Source organism: Apteryx rowi, unplaced genomic scaffold, assembly GCF_003343035.1.
Source record: "Apteryx rowi isolate R43461 unplaced genomic scaffold, aptRow1 scaffold_145, whole genome shotgun sequence".
Taxonomy (NCBI): Eukaryota; Metazoa; Chordata; class Aves; order Apterygiformes; family Apterygidae; genus Apteryx; species Apteryx rowi.
Window position 1 is genome coordinate 1,771,022 of NW_020447697.1, and position 27,769 is coordinate 1,798,790.

Consider the following 27,769-nt stretch of genomic DNA (forward strand, 5'->3'; position numbering starts at 1 on the left):
TGGCCACTACATAAGGAAAGATCAATGAGTGCAAAATGAGAACCCCTCTACGGCTCTTAAGAGTTGCATCCACTCAGCAGCAGCAGTAGGTCTAGCGGCTTAAAGTACAAGTTCCCTGAATCCCACCGGAGTAGTGCCTTACCTGGCATACGCCTTCGGCAACTGAAATTTTAAAACAGAAGTAAAGAGGCCAATAACTACATGCATCAACATTAAAGTCGCTAGAGTTTCATCGCAGTTTTTCATATGTTTGCAAGGTGATGGCCTTGTTTCAACAAATCATCAGGCTAAGGAGATGCATGCCTTTGATGACAGTTTGGATTTACTGTGATAAATTTATCTTTTAAGCAGAACTAATGACTGACTACAAAGATTACTAAATGAAAGGGAACTTAAGAACAGATCAATGAAGGTAATTTGCCCTGAGGCTTCAATATAGTTAATGACAAAGGCTTTCTAGGACAAAAAATGAGTTGCTGAAAATTTTTTTAAAAAAATCAAAATTAAAAAAAAAACTCAAAACTTTAGCTCCAGTTTAAATAAAAAATGAAAGATAAAGAAACCTACTTCAATGGAAGAGTCCACTGGATAAAAATGGAACAAAACAGAAGAATTAGAAAGATGAATTCTAAGATTACTTACATATAAAAGGAAACAGAGAAAAAAATAAATGGGATGACATCAATCAGAGTCTCAACTGACAAGATTAAATGCCCTATTTACAAAGGTAAAGCAACCATATCTAACAGCTCTAAAGAAGTCTGAGAGTAGCTAAAGCTTATCAGAACAACATTCTGTCTGGTGTATGAAGACATTTCCTAATTAAAACTCTGTTTTGGTCTCTTCTGCACAAGCTGCTGCTTTGTTTCAACTATAGTTCCCCTCAGTAATGGTTATTAAACGTAATTATACTGGCTATTTAGATAGAGCTTAAACCAAAAGCAATGAATGGTAGTATTCCAAGATTCATATCATTCACAATATTTTAGAATCTTGATTTTTCAAGAAAATATCTTTACTCAATATCAATATTCAGAGTATTTGAAAAGCACTTGAAACCTAAACGACAACTTAATTATTGCTGAAAAACAAACAGATCTTGCTCTTTCAACTTCAGGTTTGAAGAGATGAACTGAGCTAAAATCATTGCAGGTATGTTTAAGGAAAGCCATACATATATTTATAATATAAGGACACAGACATTTAAGTTTTAGCTGTCAGCAAGGTATCATAACAAAATAAAATCCAAATAGTGTTTCCCACAGAATGTTTAAGACAAGTTTAGTCTTTTAATGCTAATGGTACTTTACCCCTATTTTGATTACATTTTGGGCCATGCAATTTGGTGGGTCCCTCTATGCTAAAACAGTAAATCTCTGATTTGACTTTATAGGGAGAGCAACTATAACCAGACTACACACACAGTTGTTGTTCTGCTCCTCTATGTGACAGAGGAATATATAAAATTATTCTTCTATGAAGTAAAGTGTTTCTTCAGCAGGTCATTAAAGGCCATACCCTGCAATGAAGACTTGGCAAGGATTCAAATGGGAATAGTTTGAAGTCCTAAATGACATCAGATGAGTCAACAGCATCTACAGCATCAAATTAATGTATTACAATACACATTTGCATTTTGATTTCACACTTTGAAACATATTGGTTCTAAAGGATAAGGAAATCATCATCAAGATGTTCTCATTGGCATTTGTTAAAATTCTAAAATAATGTTGCTTGACAAAAAAACAGAAACACTACTAAAACACTTTTTCTGGTGTAGTATAGTATCATATACGATAACAACAATCATGAGGAGTCATAAAGCAAATAAGATGCAATAACAGTTACCAAGACTAAGGTCTGAATACTCAATAGTTTGAATGTCTCAAAATTTGGAGGTATAATTTAAGATCCTCTAAAAGAGTATTCGATATCTTTGAGACTGTAAGTGCTCAATGAGCTCCTCTCACCTCTTTCTCAAACAAATCAAACCTGACTACAAATAATTTTGCTAAAAGGGAAGGTCTTATTACCCAACTAGAATAAAAACACCATGAAGAGAGTTGGTTTTAGTGTGTGCACCTTACTATGATTGCAACAGTTTATGGTTTACATAGGTCTAACACTTTGATTGATACGATTTAATTCAAACGGACAAATAAATTGTTCCAGGATACAATTGTGACGCAACCTGTGCATACAGACTGGGGTAATTGCCAAACAGGAAGAAAAAAAAAATTATCTCAATTCATTCTGATTTGGAAGGTTGGGAGATCAGAACAAATTAAATTACCAAAAGCTCCTATTGATGCTAATAGTTATTCACATTTAATTTCTTTTACCTTTCTCTGTCTTTAATTGCTTGTTCAGCCAATAATTTTCTTAATTCTTCCAGACGCTGTATATATTTCTCTTCCTGTTCTTGCTGCTTGAGCTGTTTTTCAGCCCAGTATTTTTTCACCTAGAGTTTGAACAAATACAGTAAACAAAATAATAATCATTCATAAGCTAAGGTAGCGAGACCAAACAAAGTAAGAAAAGTATTAAGTTATGGAAAGTCCAAAGTTTATCTTTTTATAATAATATTTATATTTGAGAACAGTGTGTGCTAACAGAAAATTTAATAGGAGCAGAATAAGAGGGCGTGGAACCCCGAAAACAGAAATAGTAACATCAGGCCATGGACGCTTGAACTTTCCCATTTTCAGCTCTGAAACCACCTTCGTTTGCTCCCACCAAAACCTTCAACTATGTTGTTCAAGTGAATGTCCCTTGAGTCAAAATGTCCTAGTTTAGCTCCAACAGCTGGATTCATGCCAGCGCAGCTTATTTTGGCTGAAATGGGGTATTGATGTGGAACTCACTGAGTACAAGAAAAAATATATGGTGGCCCTCGTGTAAGTATGCAGCTTTTCCAAAACCATGGGAAAAAGAAAGGCCACAGCAAGGGCATAAAATCTGAGCAGGGAAGCTTATCTGAAAACAGGAACTTCTATTGATACAAAAAGAGGAATCAGGATTTAAAGTAAATATTGGTCAACTGAAACTTGCAATTTTCATTGGCATAAATTCCATGGGATTCAATTCCTAAAACCAGAGCTGTTCTTCAAAGATAAACAGGCAGAATTGGTAGTAAACTTATTATTCCCACTTTTCCATCACATAAATTACAAATGCTACCTTAAAAACAAAAATTGTGGCAGTGATATACTTCCAAGATTTGCATGGTGACTTGAGCTAACCTCACAAGCCACCAGCCAGTTCTGAAGGCTAAGAAAGCAGTTTTTAGACACAGGAACAAGAACCACCTTGTCATCTTTGAAGTGCTGACTTCAGAAATTTTTTACACAACTTTCAAGAGCATCCAAATTCCACTGAAATTCAGTAATATGACTCCAATGCTGCATTCCTAAGCTAGTGTTAGGTGAACCGGTTCAGGTACTGGTGGCAGTTCTGGAGCCAGACAACACGAGCGTTGCAGAGAACTCAGGAGGCTGTCTGGTCCACGAAGCATGATAAGCAACCTTTCCAGTCAATAAGACAGCCCCAAAATGGGAAGGTATTAACTTCGCTTCTGAGAAAACAATACTAGCGATTTTCACTGAGTCCCAACTGCCACGGCTGGATTGCTAGCAGTACTGCTCCTAATGAGCATAAAAGTAGGTATAATGTACTGTACTTATACTATGATTACAGTGTCAGCACTGGCTGTAGGATAGACACGCTGGCCCTTTCTTTTCAGCTACATTTACAAAAAGACGTTGTTCATCATCTTCACAGAAATAAGGCTTTCTCACTTTAGACACCTGGTAGGGGAAGAGAAAAAGCTGTGCTGCTTAGAGAGCGAAAGGTAGGTATGTCTTCCCATAAATCACTTTCTATAATCCAACAACAACGCAGCAAAATTTCCTAATGATGTTACAGGCAAAGGAGTGATGATGGCTGACGTCAAGCAAAGCTTTCAGATACAAGTAATTGTAGGTGGTGTTAAAGCTGATGACTGCTAGAAGCAACTTTCACAAAGGCTAAGAAAACATCCTTTATGGAGCAGAAACCACAGAAAGCCATCAATGGCACAGCTGAACAAACTACTGCAACTGCAATTCCAGTGCCATGGACTGAGATGGCATCTCCATCCTCATTCCTCGTTATACACCCCTTCCTGTGACACATCGGCTCAGGACATGGCAGCAATCAAACAGCAAATCAAATGCGTCGGGTGTCAGGATTTATTAAAAAAGGAATAGAAAACAAAACAGAGAACATAATTACAGCAGCATGTGCGGTTCTGATCCCTTCCTCTCAAAAAAGAACCTTTTCATATGGAAAAAGAAAAGAGAATGACCAAAGGTTCATTCTGTTCATACTAGTTTTCATATAGGGAATGATGGAATAGGATGGGTCTTTTCAGATGAAAAAGAGATAATTTGTGGGGTATATGATAAGAAGCCTACAAATTCATAAAGAGCACGAAGAGGCTGGATAGGGATCGATTCTCTCTCTTCCAGTATGAGAACCAGGAGGCTTCAAATTAAGCTGCTAAGAGCCAGACTCAGAACAAACAAGACGAGACAGTTCTTCATGCAATGGGCTGAACACCGTGTGAATGGATACAGGAGCTTCATATGTGTTTGAGGAAAGACCGGACAACTACTTGAAGAGAGAGCTATTGAGGAGGGCTTACTAAATAAACAAGCCACATCAGCATCAGGAGATATAGTTGGAGACTAGGAAAGTAACCAGGGAGAGACAGAGGAAGAATTACAAATGTTTGCCGCACAATTATGGCCACTGCCAGTAGAGGGAACATGGGCTGGGCGGCCGCTCTCGCCACCTGCACGGCAGGCAGGAAGGGCTGCACACACACCTCAGCTCCTAGCGCAGAACTCAGTGTCGGCACTAACTTGGTCATATGCCTAGGTGAAAACTATTTACTTTTTGTAGTATTAATCTAAGATAATCCTTCGATCGGTTCAGCTATATCACAAAGCTACACCATGAAAAGAGTCTTTATGAAGATTGTCATGAGACTGCTATATTTATCACTGAAGTTGGAGACAAACTCTTTATAGCCAAAAGAAAGAGAAGAAAGAGGCTGATTGCTTTGTTTTTTACGGTAAGGTAGGTAAAGAGCAATAATTTTTGTGGTACAAAAAGATAATGGGGAAAAAGCTTCTTTCCTTGCAGGACACCTAGGCAAAGTCAGAGCTAAGTCCGCTTATGGCTGACTTTATCCAGTCTACTTCACCCAACAAGACAGATTCTTGTTTCTAGTAGAATTTCACACAGCATTTTATAGCTAATGAGTATCAGTTATCTTACTACAAAAAAATGCATTCCTTTAAAGCAAACAAGCCCAAGCTGCAAATCTTATACAGGTCGACTCTGCTGCAGTATCCTGCTAATGACAGGCAAACTGACAGCAGACAGAGAAATAGGCTGCTTTTCAGGGAAATGAAGGTGACCCTTACAACAGAACTTGGCTTTGAGTCAGGCACTGGCTAGATCTGAGCCTGCGTGCGGCCAGGAAGAGATACACCCTGGCAGGGTGGTGGGAAGAATAGCTATTTCCTGCTTGATTTCTATGAGTTGGCCTGAAGATCCTCTTTGCGAGGTCCATGTGGGATCTTCCAGCAGGTTAACCCCTGCGCATTCGTAGGAAATAACAAGAGTTTAAGAAATCTGCCCCAGAGAGTTAGGCTTTGACAAGTAACAGGTTACATGAATTGTACTTATATATAATCATGCAATAAAATGAATTTAAAGAACAGTGCAACACAGGATATGGCAAATCCACATGCTACAGTGGTACGAAATATATGCAAAAGATAATCATTAATACAAAATAAAAAACAAATGTAAAAGAAGAGGTGAAGATATATAAAATCAAGATTAAGACTTTTGCAAAGAAACACTAATAAACAAATTATATGTTAGAAAAAAACCCTTTAATTTACCTGATTTCCACAACTAAGTTTCAAGAAAGGTAGATGGAAACCTCTGTATGCATGTAGATGTAAGGACAGAGGAATGCATTCAAGGTGCTACACTTGTTTTTACTGTCTTAACAATATAAAACAATTCAACCTATTAAGGTGATTAGATATGATCATAATACTGTACCTCAGTCTACAAAAGGTAACAATTATGCTTACTGGCAACACAACGCTCAAGCCATTTCTTGTATCCTTTTTGCCTATGGAAAGCCCCAACACACCTCCGTATTATGCCTCCAGCATTTCTTGACTTTAGCTGAAACGGCAGCCAGAATACCAGCCTCTTTAAATGATCTACTTTGTACAAGCAAACTTTTAACTGTCGTGATTCAGGATAAAACAGGTCTGTCAAGCAGCGCTTATATTTCAGAATTCCCAATTTAAAAGCCAATCATCATTTTATTTAGGCCATTTTTTACATATGAAGAGCATGAAAACAACAACTATAACCATGTTAATGTTTAATAATGGCATTCAAAGTAAGTGGAATACTTATGTTTATGAAATAAAATTCTCTCTTTTCCAATTATTCTCTTTTCTCTATTCCATACTTTATTTCTCATAAAAACTAATTAGGGGCCATAGGTTATTTCTGAAATTCAACAGGAAAACATCAGAGGTCATGTCATCTAATAGAGTATATGTAGCAATTGTTTTTAAGATTCAATGTCATTTTACCCATACTAATGTTTGGAACTATTTGATACAACCTGCCCATGCTATAACCTAGGTAGAGAGGGGACATTTATTTTACATCAATCTCAGATTTTATTTTTTTTTGCTGCCACAGAACATTCACCAGAAAAACAGACACAGTATAAAGTTAGTAGCCCTTTTTAAGGATCTAAGATCTAATGTATAATAATAATGTATAAATGCAATATATGACTAGCGACCTCAGACGGCTGCTATTCTACCTGCGTGTAGGCAGAGGACTGTTCTATACAGCCATTATATATAGGTCATAGAAGAGGCGGGAAGTTTGCAAAACCAAAATATTTGCACATGAAACGAACACTGCTGGTGGCTGGGTCAGCACAGCCTCACCAAGCTGCTTCCCTCCCTCCTGGCTTTATAGCCACCTGCCACTATATACACAGCATAAGTAAAGACAAATTAGCAGAGCAAACTGTAATGAAAGAAAAAGGCAGCACAAAAGCTTTTCATAACCTAAGAAACAAACCATCATTAAACATGGGCTGCACCTCTCTCTGCACCTGTATTTCCAGTGATGGTGAAGAAATGACAAAAGCTCACAATCAAACTCTCCAGCTGAGACAACTTACCTAATCAATCAAATACCAGACAAAATTGCATCACATCACACTCTGAAAACTCTTACACGAATGCACATGGTGCACTGACAAGTTTTGTAGTAACTTGGGCCTTCAGCTTACTTTATAACCTTAAATCCAGCATCTAAGAGCAATAACGACACATCATCCAAAAACAAATATCAGAAAACATATGCCAATGTGGAAAAAAAAAAAATCAAAAATAGTATAATTTTTTAATACAATGCACATATGCATAACCTTGAAAAACTCCCTTGGGCATGTTTATAGAAGTTTATGCCAAAAATGCTAACTGACAATGTCTACAATAAGCATATACAACTTATGCACAATACTGTCCAACTCAAGGAAAAGGTGAAACCAATACTGCCTTAAACAGGATTTGCCTGAAAATGCACATATGGCTTTCTCTACATTTAGGTCTGAAATGACAAGATCTTAAATAATATAAGGATAAATAAAATAAACTAAAGGATAAATAAAACAAATTAAAAGTATAAAGCCTTGAATTACTTGGTCTGACCTCATAGCTGAACCTGCTGTGAGCAGGATGTTGGACTACAGACCTCATGAGGCCCGCTCCACTCTGAATTTTTCTGATTCCTATGGAAAGCAATAGTATTCTGCATATCTTGAAGGAAAGAATAACATCTCTCTAAACTGAGTTTTTTACACAGCAAAATTACAACTAATTGTCATTTAGAGTATTTTGAAAGAAGGACTGTGTTCTGCCAAGAACCTATATTTGATATTTAAGATAAACTGCAGAGGAGGAATAAAACCAGGTGACCACTGGAAATGAGTAAAGTCTTCAGGTAAAGGAGAAAACTGGATACATCCAGTATGTGAATGCAGTCACAACCAAGAACAACAAGCTCACAAATCAAATAAAATCAATTTGGAATTAGGCTGCTTTTCAAATGTTGGCTCTGGAGACTTGCAGCAATGAGAAATAACGAGCAGACAACAGCTTCTATCTGGAGACAAAAAGTCTTCAGCATCTTCAGCATCTTTACTTTCAATCTCGCACTTCGTTGCAGAATTGTTGATCTAACTAAATTCTAATGGTTATGCAAAATTACCATCTGGAATACAATATGCAGCAAGGGCTTCTGCCCTCGACATGTTTGACATGACAAAAAGACATGTTTCTTTGGACAAAGTAACGAAAGGATATTTGAACACTATAAAAATCGATATGGAAATTCCAAGTAATGTAGGATTTTATTTCCATTCTTCTGCTACGGGAATCAATTTTACCAGCCTGCAAAGTATTCCAAGGAGGTATATTACACAAGTCATTTATTTTGCTCTGCTATAATTTCTTTTCTGCTTTCAGTAATTGTTGTGAATTAAAATGTTTTAGTAACAACTTAAGCAAATATGGATGGTTTCAAATTTTTTTTCTGCAAAGACTATTACTGCAATAGATACCTCTACTGAATTGAGAATCCCTCAGCTTCTAGGAAGTCTAATTGCCCACATTGTGCTCCTGTCAGTATTTGTTTGCTCCCACTAAGATATGTTAGAAAGGGACATGACAGGTAAATAAAGATAAGATGACAAAGGCTGAAGAGAAAACATGACAACATGAACTAAGACCGAGCTTTTCTTCTTCTTTATAAAGGCCTTCTGTAGTGTGAGACATACTGACATCACTAAAGCTTTCACTATGTATTATGAAAATACTCTATTTGGAACAGTTTAACCTTATTTACTTAACACTGCTTCTAACAGGCATGTTATAAGAACACAATTTTTAGTGACTATTCTGGCAAACACTTTAACATGCGTAGTCTCATGAACATAAAAGAGATTGTTTACTCATCAGCATTTGAAAGATAAACTGATAAGAATTCATCTTCTACTCCTACTTATTTTTTCTTGAAATAATTATGCATTCTTAACAAATATTCTACAGATGAGTTGGACTCTAAGCAAGCCAGATTTCAGTGAAAAAAAGTAACAAAACCTCTAACCTGAATATTAAAAATTCCTGGATTTGTGCCATATTGTTAAAATAAAAAAGGTCATAGAAATACAGCAAATATGTGACACAGAACTGATTTTCTAAAAGCATTGATTTTCTAAAAGTACTGTGGTGAATTTCCGATTTTCTGTTAAGATGAAGTTCTGGCTTATGAATCAAAGCCATTTCCTAAGTAGTCATCAAACAAGCACTCAGAATGATGTAACACAGATCTCTGATATCCTGAAACGGTTAATATTATCGTTACGTTTCAGGTCCCCTCTTAAGGTCCTTGTGCTGCAAAGTGCAGCGTGCTATCTTGCAGACAATATACTGTAAGGCTGATTTGCTGCATTGCAGCACACTTAACTGCAGCACTGGAAGCCTTCAGTAGTCTTTGCCACATTACTGAAAAAGCAGAAATCTGTAAGAGTTAGAAATCCAGCAGAGCCTCTGCACTGATTTTTTGTGCTGTTGAGATAGTCACAAACATTACATCTTTGTGTACCTCATTTTTCTGGGAACATAACAAAGTAACAGAACCGATGTGCAAGAGCACTCAGCTTTAAAGCTAAATCAGACAGTGGCAAGACTCAACTAACCATTTTCTAATCTCTGTACTAATACTAAAGACTGTTTACAAGAATATAAGGTAGCGAGATCAGTTAAAGATTTTAAAGGCAATTGTACACATTAACACATCCAAAAATACATTTCTCATACTTTTTCTTTCTCCTGTGCTCTACGAATCATCTCCTGTTCTTTCTGTACCCTTTCTTTTTCATCTTTCTTTTGTTTTCTTCTGGTAGCTATAGCAGCTTCTAGTTTAGCAGCCTCCTCCTGTTGCACTCTCCACTGTAGAACCTGAAATAAATGGTTGAAAGACTTTATGTTTAGACAGTTTTGCAACAGAATTTGTGCAATATTGTGATCCTGCAAAGCTGAAAATGTTAAGGAAACCCACATAATCTATTTCTAAGTTAAGATTTATAATTTTATCAGCAATATGCAATCATATAGAAGCACCATTTTGGCATATATTAATATGCAATTCATAATTGGCTGGTATATGATGCAATAACATCAAATGTGAAAAGTTAAAGATTTCAAATAAAATTCTCAAAAGCAGCTAGGTAACATCAGATCTTAAATTCCCCTTCAGCACTTACCCTTTCAATGATATATCAATTTCTTAATGATCCTGTCTTAAAAAAAAAAAAAAAAAAAAAAGAGAGAGAGACCTAGGCTCCTCTGCCACTGTGGGTGGATTTGACAGCTTTCTAGGTTAGTATGGCATCCTGCATTTTTATTTCCCAAATTAGATGTTACAAGCAGTTAGAAACTGCTTCAATAAACTTGATGGGTGCAGAGAGACACTTTTTCAGAGAAGCAACATGCTGCTGATCGTGTCATTGCCAATCCCTAACTTAAGGTATGGACATGCAATCAAGAAGATCAAGCTGCTGCAGTTTGAGAAGCTACAAATTACCATCTGAGGCTCTGTAATCACCCATAGCTGCCTCAACTGCAAGAAAACATGCACTACCCACGCGTTCCAGTGTAAGTACTTTGGAGTGTGGGTCAAGTGGGGGAAAGTGAAAACTAGAGCAGGAAAACAGCAAATCAAAAAAAAAAAAGTGATGAAGAAAAGAATTCAGGCGCTGCTCAAGTACTATTTCTGGGGGTGTGAAGTAGCAGTCTAGAGGAAGAAAACTGGGGAGCAAGCTGACAAGTCAACTTTGAAACTAAGGAAGCAAAAATATCCAAAGATCAACCATCATCTTCATCTCTGGCCCCACACCTCTTCTGTCCCTTTGCCCAGCTGACTAGCTACAGGCAGATGAACTCCCCAAGGCAACCTGCTCTCACCTATACCTATCACAGACAGCAACTTCATATGCTGCTCTGTCTTGCTGGTTATTGAACTCTCAACAGAATCATAACATTGAAAAGTGCCTGGAGACCATAATTGACTCAATTTACTTAAAACCTCTTCCATAAGAAAATTTGAGATTCAAAATACTTGTTTGTTTGAAAACCTGCTTTCGTTCTGGTTTCATGCTGTTTGGTGTCATGCCCAGGTCACCTAGATTGCCTAATACCTATTTTCTTCTGACTTTTCTACTTCAGTTCAGGTACTGTAACTAATCTATGCCACACTCAGTTCCCTCTCTGCTACTGCTCTGCATCTGTTGTTGCTTATGTGAATACTTGTACCCCCCTGCAATTCGGGCTGTTAGCTTTATTGCTCACCTCTGTTATGACCATTTGTCTTTGGCACTTTTGCTGTAATGTGTTGCCACCAATTCTCTGCCAAACTGAAACAAACTACCTTTTAAAAGAAACAGCTTGATCCTGTTGGTCTCTATAGGAAGCTACTTTGCAGTCTCTCAGCTGCTTCACTACTGCTGGGTTAGGACCCCTCACTTCTTTTGCATTCTCCACTAACCGCCTGGTTAACTGCACTGATAATTCTGCTGCTTTCCCATCGTTCTGAGGCTCTAAAACAGATTCACTGGAGGAGACAAGGGAAGTTAAGGAAGGTTTCCCGTTAGCGTTGCCCACGCTCCTGGTTGTGTGAAGCAGGTGCAGCAGCACAGCAACGCAGCTTCTCTCCCTCCCTCACCACATTAGACTATGTCTGGTCTTGGTGGGTATGCAAGGAAATGTATCCTGCATTCATTTTCCCGTTAGATTCTGATTCATTCATAATCTACCTAAGGTATTATGACTCAGTGTCTAAATGGATATATGCCACAACTTGCATGAGATTTCCAGTCACATTTCTTACTTGCACATTAACCACATAGTTCACTCTGAAAGGCAGCTCAATGAGACTACTGTCATTAAAAATAAATAGATCTCACTTTCGCCTGCCCGGATCTTGGTATGAGTTCATAGAGCTCTGGAATCATCTTTTGTTGACCACTATTTTCTTCTTATGCTTTGCTCTATCCCTTGTATCCTCACAACTTGTCATAATGCCAGACAAGCAATTATATCCCCCAGATTTTACCCAATACAGCTCTATATCCAAGGTATATCCAGACATCTGTTTTTAAATCCCTTGTTTCTACAACCCAGTATCTTCTAAAAAGTAAAATTCCATTCACACACTTTCCATCACCTACTTGGTAGTGCGTGTTGGGGGAGGGAAATTCTGGAGGACTTAATCCTTGCAATCTAGTGACTGACTGAGCTATCTATTGTCCAGAATAGCCCATCCTGTTTCATGCTTTGATGGACTACCTGGAACTGTCGATCATAGAAGCAATGATATAAATGAAAAACATGAAGATAATACAGAATGTTGGTGCATTTCTGATCCTTTCCAGGATGCACCATTACATGTTACCCCTTTCAAGGATTCACAGATATATTTACAGAGACTCTGTAAGGATGAAGTTCAACTCCAAAAAAGCACCAGATTCCATTCTTATCCTCTGACTCAAGCATTTCCTTAATTGCACTTAGTTTCCAAACAGAACTGTGTAGAGATCAACAGACTCCAGTGAAAAAGATTTCAGCTTTTGACAGCTTTCAAACTGTGAAATTAATCTAATGTTCCTGACACCTGTTCAAGAGTTGTCACTGGTTAGTACAACAGCCTTGTATATTTGGCACCTCACTCCTCTGAGAGAAGGACATCGGCTGTGGTGTAGATACCTGGGACTTTCTCTAACAGCTAGTTAAGCCTGTGCAGAAACACCACAGATCATAGGGGTGAGACTGTGGTGTTTCAGTGCACCTATAGTTTACAGCGCCTGCCAAACATTTTAACAAAATTTGTCAGGTGACTAGATTAATCATTTAGCTCAATATGCCAAAATCTACTCTTGACGTATTCCTGACACACTATATCGGTTAAACATTACAATATGTTGTCAATATCTGTTAACATAGAGTGACTTTTCAGTTCTCGAGCATGTTGTTCTGAGTCGATGATCCACGATTTACTCCAGTGTTGTCAATACTAGTTATATGCTAACCTGTTATGCACTAATTTCAACAGGATAACAATGTCTCCTTTTGGCTGGCTTGCCAGTTTTTGCAATGGATTTGTCAAATGTTACTAGAACTCCATATTTCAGCAGTTTCAAAGACAGTACTTGAAAGTCTACTTCTAATTTCAAATCACCTTCTAGGTGTCCATTGTCTTGACTTATATCCTTATATTTTGCTGCAATTATAGGCATAGTTATTAGAAATTGTTCATTGGCATGTTGAGAATATTTTGATAATGAGCTTTAATAAAGTTCACAGCCCTGTTGCCCAGCAGAGGGTGATACACCTACACAATCACCTACAATTAATTCAGCTGATAAACAAAGTCGCTTGCTTTGCTTCCTCCTACCACAAGCATTTGGTCACTTTTCTCCAAACTAATGCTGTTTGTCAATGTTTCTGGGATAACCTTACGGCTAGGTCCACTATTCAGTCAAAATCAAACGTGTTGTCGATCTAACAGAAGCTAAAACAAAACGTGGCAGCTGAGTAGCTAGCAACCTTGTTATCTAGCACACTGAGCATTGTGGAACTGCTGAAGTGATACTGCAGACGTTCTTCTCCTTACTGGTAGTTGTTCAATCCAGGTATTGACATATTTTTCCTTCCATCATGTGAAATTATGATAGAAAGTGTTTCTATTTCCCACACTTCTTGAACAATTTCCCAACTGATTGGATATTTTTTCCTTCTACAAAGTTAAATACAGTGTTGTATTTGTTTTCCCTTTATGGCTTGTTTTGAATAAAAAAATTCCAAAACAGCAACTCTTAAACAACATCTCTGCAGTCTCCCAGAACACTGAACTCACCCAACACCTTTAAGCAGCACTTAGAAACCTGAGTACCATTTTTACCTCTAAGGAATGACTGTTTCAGTCATTTTTCATCTGGTTTTCTATAAAAAGATTTTAAAGGACTTTGTCTTCATTGTTTCATTTATTGCATCTCACTATCTCTGTGTGCTGACTCTATTAATTCTTCTAATGGTTCTGTGCTTGTTAAAGATTTTTGTCCAGAAATCCAGCATTCCCTGTGGTGTGAGTCTCTTAGTGATGCCACAGCTTGCTACCATACCCAAGTGAATCTCATTTGCACTGTTATTCTGCCATACTACATACAACTTTTTCCATCTTCAACTCCATTTCCAAAGTTAAGAATTATGATTTAGCTGAAATAACCCTAAAAAAAAAAAATCCTTTAACCTATCAGAGCTATAGGTATGCTAAGTTTCTATAAGAACTGAGAAGCAGACTGAGCACTTATGGAACATACAGAACACCTTTTCTTTTTTTAAATAATTTTCTGTTAATGAGAAATGACATATTACAATAAATAACCCTTAAACATAAGTACTGTAATATAAATAGCTCTAAAGCATCCACATTAAACCATTTCAGTTTTTCGTTAAAAAAAACAAAAAACCTAAATATGATTGATCCCCCACTTGAATATATCCTGCATGCAAATCATTTACCTTAAGTTCCTCAAAAAAGGTTGTTAACAGAAACACTCGACAAAATTTTTTGCTAAGTATATTCCTCCAATATATTCCCATGCTTTTCGTCATCCCAAGTATTTTAATCACTAAGTTGTATTTTCCAAATAGTTTCCAAAAGATATATATATTTTTTATGACTTGGTTAATAAGAGTGCCATGGCACAAATACCTTGAGCACTCTTATGTAGGACATAGGAGATCCACATTCGATGCTTTACTCTGTATAAAGGAATATGAAATCACATCTACAGTTAAAATTATTCCGGGCTGCAGAAACAACAAAACACTTTGAGGTAGGGACCTATACCCAGCTTTTCAGAAAATTAAAGTGAGCAACATCATTTCTCAATTAGTTTGAACCAGGGCCTTCTCATTCCCTGACATTATAGCTGTTCCACTTGAAAATCACCAGGAAAGCAGAAGTGACACTTCCAGTGTCAGGATATTCACTTGGGAATGTCTTCTCTGTTCCTCACTGTTTTTTCTTGAACATTAAAGAATTATTCTTGTGTATGGAACACATTTCTTTATAATTCAGTCCTCACATTACTCTCCCATACCAGTTCCCAAATTCAGTTCTGGGATTCTAGTCTTCCTCTCCTAACATCTCAGATGATATTTCTGTAAGTTTCTTTATCAGTTAAAAACATGAAGTAGACAAGTAAATGCTGTAAGATTTATGCTAGTCCCTGTAAAGTAAGTCACATGAAAAAGAATCAGGCTTTTAGTTATGCTTTTTAGGCATAACAAGTGTGCATTTTCTTGAGAAATATGCAAAGCAAAGAATCTTGTCATGTAGTTCAGTGTAGGGGCATTACCAAAAAGGAAGGAAAGGAAACAGGTGAGAATGATCTTACTTATCTTCCTCAGAGAATATTGCTGAAGTTCTGAAGAGAACCATTGAAGGTAAGGAACAGTCATTCGTCAAAAGCAAAGTGCATTCAGATATTTCAGAGTTTCCTACAGTTGTGACACCGAGAGCAAATTCAACACTAAATGGAATCTAAGCAACTTGGGGCTACTACAATTTGCTCAGCTTGGCAAGAATGAAAATGGGTAAGTGAGGGCTTAAGCAAAAAACACTATGTAACAGATGTTTATCAGACAGATCCCACAGAGGAGGCCAGCAGGTTTGGGTCTGTCTCGTGCAGAGAGAATGACAATCCGATTATGATATTTCTAAGCCATACAAGAATAAGAAAACCAGTAGGTGGGCAAAGAAATCAATAGCAGTACAGTTCCAATGGAAAAGTCAGCAGAAGTCAGGAGAAGAATGGCCCAAAAGACCTTGTATCATTCTTAATGAAAACAACCAATTACAATTTTTAAACCACCTATCTAAATAGAAATATGGAACAATAATGAAAATAGAACAAGAATTATATAAGATGACTGTACTGTCTGTAAGAGACTTTTGGAGGAAAGGTACCAATTTTCATAAGACCCCATTTTCTGGAGCTTAGCTGTAATACCTGAACAAAAACTCCCTCACAGTGTGAAACTTGTAATACAAGGTGTTTGTCTAAATGGCAATTTTTATTTAGCAGTTCTGAGCAGTCCGTTCAGATATTTTAGCAGCATAAGAATCTAAAATAAAAGGTTAAAATAGTTTCAGTTACTTCACTTGCTACACTAATAAGCTTAAACAGAAATGTTTTTAAAATGAACTTGGAGGAACATATCATTCCCAAGTCACTTCTGAGAAGTCCTGGAAACTGACTGAAACAAAAACATCCTCATGAAGCTTTAATATCTAACAACAAACAAAAAGTGAATGAAATCTGCTAAAAGTCTACTTTTGTGTTGGAGCTAAAACAAACTGCTGAGGCATTTGAAGAAACTTTAGATTTCTGTAATATCATTATTTGGGATTTCCTAAGCTGAAATGACTGATAAAAGTCAAACACATAAATTAATCTTCAGACTACCTAACAAAAAAATTGCTTATTAAAGCTCATGTTTTCCTACATCCTGCTTCACATGCCTTTCGAATTCTCTTTGCTAATGAGTTGTATACATCTGTAAGTGGGCTCATACCATGTTGCAGCTTCAGTTTCCTCCAGGTCTGATAATCCTTTTGATGCTTTACTAAACTTCTCCAGATCTAACTAATCTATTAACCAGACAACTGTTTCAGTGGTCTGATTTCAGCCATTAGTTTGTATTGTGATTCCATTAAATCAGTCTCATTAAAAGCTACAGTTAAGTGAAACTCCAGTGGAACTACTGAATGGGAACAGGTATTGAGAATAGAATAGGCCGAGTTTGTCAGCAAGACAACTGATTAAAGAAAAGCAAATAAAAATAAAGCAGTAAGCACAGACTGCGGATGCTAATCTAGTCTAAAATCATGTCAAATCTATTTATTTTTTCATTTTGGTTAGAAATTGTTTGCATGGACTATGTTACACACTAATCTCATGACAGGTCATAACCACTTTCCTTAGTTACATTCACATAGGTCTTCTGTTAATGCCTTTTGATCCAAGGCAGAAATCAATATTGGGGCACAATCTAGATTTCCAACAGGTTTCATACAAATAAATGAACATAACCAAGCATCAAATGAATAACTTCATTCAACTGACAAAACATTAATTATGCAACAGTTTCCCAGACAAAGCTGATATACTATCCCATGCCAATAACTCAGTGCATATTTGTGCTGCTATCTACACTGCCCTAAATCACTACTAAAGTGATTTGATGCCAATTTACTCAGAGAGTAGAATTTATTTTCCATTTTTAGTCTTATCTAGTTAGGTTTTTTTAAAATGCATGAGCCCATTGCTGATCAAGAACATAGGTAATAGGACAGCAGTAAGGAAAGTTTCACTGTATTATACTTTCCCACAATATCCATTTAGTCTCTTCTGGAGGCAGCATCTGAAATTAGTTTACCTTATCCCAGTTCCCTCCCATGTTCATCCAGTCCATCCCTTTTCATTAAGGGAAAAGAGGAGTCACCTCCTTTAAGAAGTGATTCATTATTTCAACAAAAAGAAGGAAAAAACAAACAAACACGGAAAAGCACTGTTTGCAAAATATTTATGAGATGTGATTCAGTAAGCTGGCATTATGCCATGACTTCCCCACATCAAGGTTTAGAGCTGTCTAGGATAAAATATTTTTAACAGAGCTGAGCTAAGTTAAAAAATTAGAAAATAAACAACTGATTCAAATATCAAAATGTTTCAATTTTTAAACCACATTTGACAATTAAAATCATCTCTCTGCTAGACAGTCTTTCTAGTCCCATAACCCCAACTTATTTGGTGGGCCAGACTGTCTAGGAAGGGGAACTTCATGGGAGCACAGTTCACAGAAGAAAATATGGGCCGGATTGAAAACATTCCCAAACCAGTTCCCTAACCATATTGACACAGGCTGAAAAATTAGGAGCTAGACTACCTTAACTCATGAAAACAAAGGATGTGGAGCATAGCCTCTTACTGAGGCCAAGCCTGCATCTGTATTTACCTTGCAAACTGCGCTTGGCTGTGTTTACACAAGACATGGCACTGTGGGAACCCACTCGTGTCTGAGAGCCTCTGTGCACCGCTGCAGCACAAGCAACAACAACAAGGAGCAGGCAATGAAACGGAGCATAAGGGTTGAGGCATCTCCGTGGCAGGCATTGCCATACCGCTAACATTCTTCTGTTCAGAAGTGATGACCTGACACTGAATTTCAATAGTTCCTACAATTTACGCTTTTCAAGAAAACCCACCATCTTTGTCGGGTTTTCCTTCCAGAAGTAATATTGTATAGATCTGAAGAACAAAACAAACAAACAACTCTCTGAACAACAATTCTGAATCACTAAGGCAGTCTGGGACCACAGAACGCGCAAAAAACTTAATGTGTTCTTGATTGCATTCCTTCATTCCTGACGGTACAAAATCAGAAGGGTAGACTTTATTGTGTCAACATTAAATGTTCTGTTTAAATATTAAAAAACCCTGGTTGTTAAACTAATATTAAACTAATATTAAAAATACACTGCAAGCTGGATCCCCTACTGCCTGTTTCACAAACAAGCTTACATTTTAGCAGTACAACCACTGCCAATGTAAAGTTCTGAAAGTTTTTAATTACAATTGGCATTTCAAACACATTTCACAGTTTGTGTGTTATGAGAGGAGTTTTTGCCAAGTGAATTATTAAACTGCTGTGCTGAACAGAATGGGTACATATCTATTTTCAGTTTATTATTTCAATACTGCATATGACAATAATGTAAAATAAACTACAAACTAATTAAGGCAATAAATTAGTTTTTTCACTCTAACATCTGAATAGTAATAATGCATTTTACCCTGTACTTAATGCTACATAAATATCTATTTTAATGACAAAACAATTTTTGAGCGAGTGTGCATTAAGTTAATGCATGCTACAGTTGCACCATGTAAAGTCTTCTCTTTAAACAAGACTGGCTTACAGTATAAGAGATCTTGAATTTGCCTAGGGTCATGCTAAGGGAGTTGGCATCAAGTTCCTCCTAGCAGCTAAACTGCATAGGTAGACAAGCAGGAACACAGAACAACTGACTGGTGCAGAGAGGGTCTGTACGGTAAAAGTCATCCAGGGAGTAAACCAGCCCTTGGAAACGGAGGCAGAAATGCACTACAAACCAGAGGGACACAAAATGGCAGGAGGAAAAGTGTTACAGAATGACTGCACAGAGCTCCAGAGCAGTGTTCTGGCATGCTACACGATGCTATACAGATAGATTAAGCAGACAGAATTCAAATTCTAAGCAAGAATTCCCAATAATCTTACTGGTTGTGTGATAAAGTTAGTAGTGGAAGTCGTAACTGAAAGGGACAAAACAAAATCCTCTGATATTCCCACTGACCCTTTCCAGCTCTCTCTTCCAGTAGCACTTTCAGAAGTCTGAGTTTTACTAATTCCTGAAATATTTCTGCACACCTTTCCTTATTTTTCTTACAGTATGCAATTCTCTATTGAGCTATTTAAGACTGATTCTAAGAATGCCTAGGAAAATTTTTAGAAGGTTTCTTCAAGAAAAATAAGTCCACAGTTGAAGATGCTGCATAGTGACATAAGTACTGCAAAGTTAATATGAGGAACTTGACAGCATTATTTCAGCACTAGTGAAAGAATCAGCACTTTTATTGTGGAATCACTGTGCAACTGAAAGCAATAGCAGCAGCAATCAGTGTTGCAAGGTCAGAAATGCTGAAATGTGATTACAAGACAACTAGATATTCAAGTAGTATTTCAAGGAATGCAATACAAAAATAACCCTACAGATAAGACAATGGATAGGCTGCATCTACAGGCTGTATCTACATCCACTTGTCCTACAGTTCTCAGGAGTAGCTCTGCAAAGCAGGTGGGAAATCCAGCAAAGTCAAACAGCCAGGAAGTCTCATTTCCCGTCTCACAGGCGAGACGGCACAGGCTGCCTGGGCTTAGTATTGTACCATATTGTGCATGTCACCTGGGTCAAAAATTGGTATAAGCAGCAACAAAATTCCTATTGTGCGACTAAGCTTCAGCTTAAACTTCTGAAGTTAGATGCAAATTTAGTACACTTGAAAACAGAAAAGCTCAATAACTTTACAGCTTGTCCATGTAGATTCCAAGTAGCTCAGAATCACTAAATAACCTCTGAAAAGGAGGAGTTCCAAACTGCATGGGAATCGGCATCCACTCCCTGTCCTTAGGATTATTCAGGCTAAAGAGTCCCCTAGGTCAAGGGTCAAACTAAGGTTTTCTTACAGCTACTGCAAACAATATTTGTATGAAGCACAAAAGAAAGAGGAAGCTCAGGACTAGTAGAGAGAGTCCAAAAGCACAACAAGAAATATCGGTAGTTCAAATAAGCAAACGATCTCCTACTCCTAGGACTAGCTCCTCTCCTTTCTTACCCTCCTTCCCAACTCCATTACATCTTTGCCCAGCTTTTCCACCCTGTTTCTGAGCATGCAATTGAGAGTTATCCTATCTGTGGTAAGTTTGGGATACCTCTTCATTTTTCCAAAAAGCAGCTACAATGCACCAGGGGGTGGAGGAGTGGGGGTGGGGGTGGGGGGGAAAAACGTCTCTTAATTGCCAGCTTGGATCTATAATCAACCATGAAAATTTTCCTTCAAGTTTTTAAGAAAAGAACTGCAGCCTCAGAACAAGCTGATGCCCATAGGAATTCTGTTTACAAAGAAAAGTGCATTTTAGAGCTATCATTTCTAGTGAGTTCTGAAAAAGAGAATTAAGCAAAACATATGTAAGAGGTGATTAAAAAGGTATAAAGAGTCATGGACTAAAAGAATTCTAGGATTGCAACAAGAGGTCTTCAGTAAGGATATTCTTCTCAGTTCAGTTCCTACTGGACACATCACCCAGTCAATGAAGATGATTTAGTGAATTTGGCAAAGTTCTTATTTCCCAACACAAGAGAAGGTTGTTACTTTTTATCTACTGTAGAACTGGCCAAAGAGTGAAGTGAAACTGAGATCACTAGAAGACTGACATGGAAAATTCATAAAAAGGTGACTTTCATTACTAGCAATGCAGTCTCTTCACTTGCAATACAGCTTAGCCATGAATACCCCAGATAGATAGAAGTAGTGCCTGCTGATGTATGTCTCTTGCCTGAGCGCCTCCCTTCCATTCTCAGGGAGGAAAAAAAGGAAATATTCGCAAGAAAAGAAGGAAGGAAATGAAGAGGAAAATATAAAATTAAAAATCTAGCCTCCTGTAGAAGAGCAAGGATTTACACAGATGATTTCTATTAAGGTTAATAGAAGTTAAGCACATAAAATCCTCTTGTGTTAATGGGATAATAAATCCGTTAGCCTCAAATACTTTACAAATGGAACAGGACAGTAGCACTCTTACAAAACTAGGAAAAAAGATATGAAGTCATTAATCATACAGAAATGTCTACTCAACGACTACTCAAAAGTAATGCATTTCTTAAAAAAAAAAAAAAAAAGTGTTTTCAAACTTACTTGCATTCACCCACAATTTCTTCTTATTACAAACCCTACATCCACCACTCAAACCACTGAGACTTTCTGGTAGGAAGTAGGCAAAAGGAACTGAATAGATGTCGTGAAACATTTGTATCTCCAGAACAGAATTGCGAAACATTCTCCCAGAAAGAAACGCATGAGCCTCCACAGCAGCTGCGCAGTGACTCTAACACTCACAGGAAGTAACGGCTGGATATGCTCTTTAGAGATGGCTTGGGCAGGCACAGGAAGTATGAAATTTAAGGGACATTGGACATTCAAATAGCAACCGGAAACATGTCCAGACTCTATAAGGCTTAATAGGACAAATCAGACAAATAGTACAAACTAATAGTATTGTACTTCTGACTGTGATTAATGAGATTTATGAAAAGTCTTGTATTAAAATGTGATAGGTGCTAGTTTGTTACATCAAATCGGGAAGTGATTTTACGATGAAACTAGGCGCTAATTGCGGGCTAAAACCACAACATCCTGCAATGAGGGCATGTACCCCGCCTGAGATAATTAAGTGGAGCCAGCGAGGCGGCGATGTTAGTTTAGATAGCCTAATATGGCAATGGCGAGGTCACACAGTTGTAAAATATATGCACGACCTGAGGGTCACCACACACAACGCAGAGGAAGACTCCAGCCTTCATCCCCACGACCACCAGAGGGCTGAAGAAGACCCCCTAGCAACAGCCGGCGCAACCGCAGAAGTTACAGGARGTGCCMCGTATACCCGGGGCTGGAATCGCGTATAAGGAGACTGTGAGGGGGGGATCGCGCGCGCCGTTGGTGGAGCAGGAGACTCCCCCCCGGCCGCCCAGCGCTGTTTTGCTTACTTGTGACTTGCTCAATTATTCTATTAAATTGGGATTTATGCAACCCGGCCCCAGTGGTTGTCAATTTGTCGCGTTTACCTATAACAAAAACATTTGGTAATGAGATAGTTAAGAAATAATATGTATGTTTGTTTTTTCTAATTACAGTCAGAATGAGGTTATCTTCTGAAATTAACACTGAAAGTTCACATCCCTACTAGATTTTGTCCAGTACTTTTGAGTAGTTTGTTTGTCCACAAGAAATAATGAAGAAAAGCAAGGCAACTGTCATTAGAATTAACTTTGTTCCATAAAACCCATCTGAAAATCAGAAAATGGTTAAAAATAACTGCTTTGGTCATTAATAGAACTGTCAAAATTTTATTCACTTATAAAAATATTTAAATCTGAAATAGAGATATGGGGGGGAAAAAAACATTTGAGCATAACCCTCTTTAAAACCCAACCCGTAAAAGGAGGCATTACTTTTTGGTTAAGAAACTTAGTCACAAGGGCGAGGATTGGTAGCTGTAAACCTTTCAATCCAATATAAGATCAGTTCCAGCACCCTGGAGCTAAAATATTGCCACAGCATCTCTACTCAAGACAATGTGCAATCAAGTTAGTTTTCACAGCCTGTCTTTGTATTTCCTCTCTCGTCAGTCACTATTATGCAGAACGTTTTTTTTGCTCATCACTGGGGAATGTCAACGTTTTATTAATGTGTTTAAATATTATGTAGACTGCCTTAAATATTCACACATGCATAACCTTAAACTACATTTCTATTTACAACTATTTACCTAAATTTGCTGTCCTTTCATAAACTATCTTTTCTATTTCCTTCTGCAGTCTTATGAACAGCTCTTTTGATCCTTTACTACTTTTGGAAATTTTTAATGCAAATTATTCTGCTTGCTTGCCTGAGGTGTCACTTTCCTAGCTCTGGCAGGAAGGTAATTCTCCTAAGAAAATAAGGTTAGGGTGATCTGTCTGCTTGTCTGACCATCCACCCCCAAGTACTTTTGGGGATCTTTGGACAATTTCAACTAAATTTGACAGATATGTGTAGGTCTCAAATATAATTAAGATCCTACAAGCTTTGTCAAATTCAGCAGTCAGGTAAAGGAGCAGGATCTAATCAGTGTCCCAGGGAGCTAAACAAATCACAAACAAACAAACTAGACTTTTTCAGTTTGATTGGCAGCAGCTGACACGATAATCAGCACATACTTACTGGCCAAGCAATCAATACAGAGTAGCCACTAGCCACAGACGTACAGTCTCTTGTCTGAACCAGGTATTGGCAGGAATAAAGAAGAAATTGAAGTTCGTGCAGTGGGGTTGGGTAAGAGAATAAAAAGACATAGAGGTAGGGCTTCATCAGTCCTGCTATTCAGTGACCAATTAACAGAACTTTCAAACACTGATTCGAGTACTGAGAAAAAAAAAAAAAAAAGAACAAGTATTAAACAAATACTTAGAGAAACAGCTTTCCTTTCTTGTCCCTTGACTCAATTTAATTCAAACACCTCTCCTCCACCCTTCCTAGTCTCGGCTGCCCTCGTTTTCGCCATGGATTACACTCAGTCCATCCCAATTCCTTTGTTGAGGCAAAGGGCAGCATGGAAGGTTGGGATCACGTGCGGACAGTTTCTTTCTGCCACTCCTTCCTTCTTACTGGCTTTCCTCCTCTGCTGATTTTCGTCTGCTCCAGCACAGTCCTCGCCGGGCACAGCCCCTTTGGCAGTGTACCTGCTCCAGTGGGCATCACCGGCAGGCCACAGACCCCTCAGAGACGCACCTTCTCCAGCAGGGTGCCTCCTCCCAAGAGCACGGCTCCAGCTGTGTCCCCAGCAACGTCACCTCTGCACCTTCTTAAAAACGCCTGGGCTGAGGTGCCGTGCTATCGGTTGAAGTTTTTGTTTGCATGCGTCCAGAGCCAGCACAGGGCAGTCCATGGCCTCCTCCCACGCAGGCCACCCCTGCTACTGAAACCCTGCAGTTTATGCCCAATATTTAAGATCAGGCATGCAAGGGTGATAGCTTCCTCAGAACGGACAGAATCACATGCAGCGGAGTTGCAGGTAAACAAGCTATCCCTTGTCAGCCGCAGTAAGCTGCTGGGTGACTGCTCCTAGCCTTTCCCAGATAAAGATAAAATCTATTAAGCTCAAAGCATCATGAAAGTGTTTTTCAAATTTGTATGTTATCTCACACAGCATAAATTCTAATATGATTATAAAGCCTGAACAAACTATGAAGGTGATGTAAACTAATACAGTTTCCATGCAAGTGGCATAGCACAGGGAGTCTGCTACTGGGGCTCAGCTGATAACTCAGTAGTTATATAGTTATATTAAGTTGATCACTTACACTTACCTGTATGTTGCCTCACATAGTTACCAAACTTGAAATATATTGTATGCAACTAACAACTATCTGATCAGAAAGTGTGCAGTTATATATTATATTGCAAACAATTCATGAATCAGGAAGTTATATATAGTGTCTGAACTTCTGTTTCTCTCAGATTAGTATTTCTCAAAGCCCTCTGAAACACAATGTACAGATCTGTTTAACAGAATGACTACCTTGTCATTTATTTTTGTATTGTGCTAATGTCTTTTTTAATTAGCAAAAAGGACAATTATCTTTTCCATTTGTAGCTTAAAGTATAGAGGATGTGTGCTTTCTACATACTTTATAAAACTTTTTATCAATTACTTTTGTTGTGTGTGTAACAAAAGAGGGTGAAGTTACAAGAACATTTTCTTCCTTTCCATTGTGGCCTCACAGTTGCATCAACCTAACGTAGAGCAGGGAACTGCACCAGGCAGTAAGAACAAGCACTGCGGGGTGGGACCCCCTTAAACCTGCTTTGTCCTCAGACAAAACGTTCACATAATTATATTGTGAGAAGACTTTAGTAGAGAGGTTGATACAGGCAGAAATAACAACAGATCATCTGATAAAATACATGAGCCATAGGAAAAAGGGGGAAAAGAAAGCAGGGAGAAAAAAGCAAGGAAAATTTGCAGAGACAGTCTCTGCCTATTCTTCAAGCCTACTGCATGTGCACTTGATCCGACCCAAAAGCTGTGCAACTCCTCAATGCTGCACTGACCTCAAACTAGTAAATCCAAGTTTACTAGCTCTAGATTAAAAACATACTTTGAGTCAGAGTTGGCTTATCTTCGGTGAGGCTTCGGTGATTTGCTCACATCCACTTTGGAGAAATACTATAACATCCTACAACTCTTAAGTTCACCACATACTTCCTGAATGAGTATATGTATTTAAAATACAGATTATTAAAATTTGTATTTCTTATTTACATCAAATAGATCCAACTAATTCAATGACCAATATTCAATGTTTCTGAAAAAGAAAATTCTCCTTTTAAATATCTCACTATTTAGGTAATGTATATTTAAAAAAAACTCTTCCCTGCAAAATGATCAAATTATAGCCAAAGCATTAGATTTGATAGCTATCTAGACTTTTTTTAAAATATTGTTGCAATATTTCAATTTTTGATATTTTATGGCTATCATATCATTCAAGTCAGTGATTTGACTATATGCTGAATAAGGAGGTTCAGCTCTTCTCTAAGCTTACTGATATATTATTCAATTTAAACCTCCTTTCTTCTCATTATATAGGAAGGGAGAAGAAGGGTAATCTGCAACATGCTTCTTATAATTTGTAATATCCCAGTTAATTCCACCTAACTGTTCTCCTTTTGAAATTAATTTATGTTTAGTTTCTGCCAGGATAAGGAATGCAGGAGCTGCTCTCCAAAAATAAACAATCTGTTGCAAGAGAATTTAGCACTGAAGTGGGGATTAACACTGGAAAGCAAAAAGAGAAAGCAAAGATTTAACAGAAGGAAAGGAGACTGCTTGATGCTAAGGAAGAAGGAGCCCACTATGCATCATATAAAGAAAATTCAACTGCCCTTTTATCTAATTTTGTAGGTCTTCCCTTGACTGTCCTTTCTAATGTGTTGCATATGAAGATGAAAAGAACTGGATTACATATACTTTAAAATACGTTCAATAGAAAAATACTGTTTTGAACACACGCAAACACCTTGATTGCATTTACAACTGCAGAACAGCTAGTACTTCCACCCTTTAAACACTGCCTGTGAAGCAGCACCCTAGTAATCCTCCTAAAAGATCACACTCTCACTTCATTTGTTTCCTGTTACTAAACTACCCTTTGATATAGAGCAACAATTTGCTTCTCTATGTTGTTTAGAAAGAGGAATTTTACTAAAACACAGCATCAGCTACAGAACCATGAAACTGGTTAGAGACACACAGTATAAAAAGCATACCAAACAAGAATGATTCTCAGTTATTCATCTGAGGTGTAACCCCACCACGTTTTTGTTTTGCTTGGGTTTTTTTTGTTGTTTTTTTTTTGGTGGGGGGGTGGTTAAAGATATGTATGAGGAACATTTGCTCTTTAAGGATATATAATATATTCTCACTAGTATTATCCACTTCGCACTATTTCATTCAGATAACTACCATATGGTCCTCATGATTTATTTCACTTGAGTTTCTTGAGTTGTTTTGTAATTCCTCCTTAGAGGCTCTGATTTCTGTTAAGGACACACATTGATCTTGTGTGAGATGGAACATGCAGGAAAAATTTTAAAAACCTCTCCCCAAGTAAAAACTGCTATAAACATGAATTTAACTTTTCTGATGCTGTACTCTAATTGTATCACCTCTTGTCAGTCATAAGGCCTAGAGCCTCACAGATGGCATAGTTGCTCTTAATACATTTAAAACAGCATTAAATAATGTATTATTTAGTCTGCTCATTATTCCTTTATCCCTTTTGTTTCTAATTTGTTTGTTGTTTTTTTACAGTGGAAAGCTTACTCTGATTATGTTGCTTTAGCCATATTTCCACTTTAAATATGCTTGGTTTCTTACACATAATAAATTTCTGTACTCACATTTCCACTAACTTTTACTTATCAAGAACTTTTTCAGAGATGTATGACTCTTGCATAGTTTTCTTAAGAGGACAAACATGTTTGTGTGAATGACCACAGAGCTGGAATTCCAGAGTTCCTTGTTTTATTCCTTGCTGTACTAGAAGCTTACCAGATATCCAAGTCCAAATCACTTAGCACTTTGTTATCTTATTTGCCACATTTACAAAATGGAGA

At 37.6% G+C, this 27,769-nt stretch overlaps 1 protein-coding gene across 1 annotated transcript in view; it reads right to left on the bottom strand.

Annotated features, from left to right (window-relative positions):
* Positions 1-27,769, bottom strand: part of CCDC148 (coiled-coil domain containing 148) — a 63,644-nt gene that overhangs the window by 9,587 nt on the left and 26,288 nt on the right. The window contains exons 10-11 of the mRNA XM_026058262.1: positions 9,984-10,124; positions 2,343-2,461 (exon numbers count right to left, since the gene is read on the bottom strand). Of these exons, the coding sequence (XP_025914047.1) occupies positions 2,343-2,461; positions 9,984-10,124 (260 nt within the window). The remainder of the gene's footprint in view (positions 1-2,342; positions 2,462-9,983; positions 10,125-27,769) is intronic.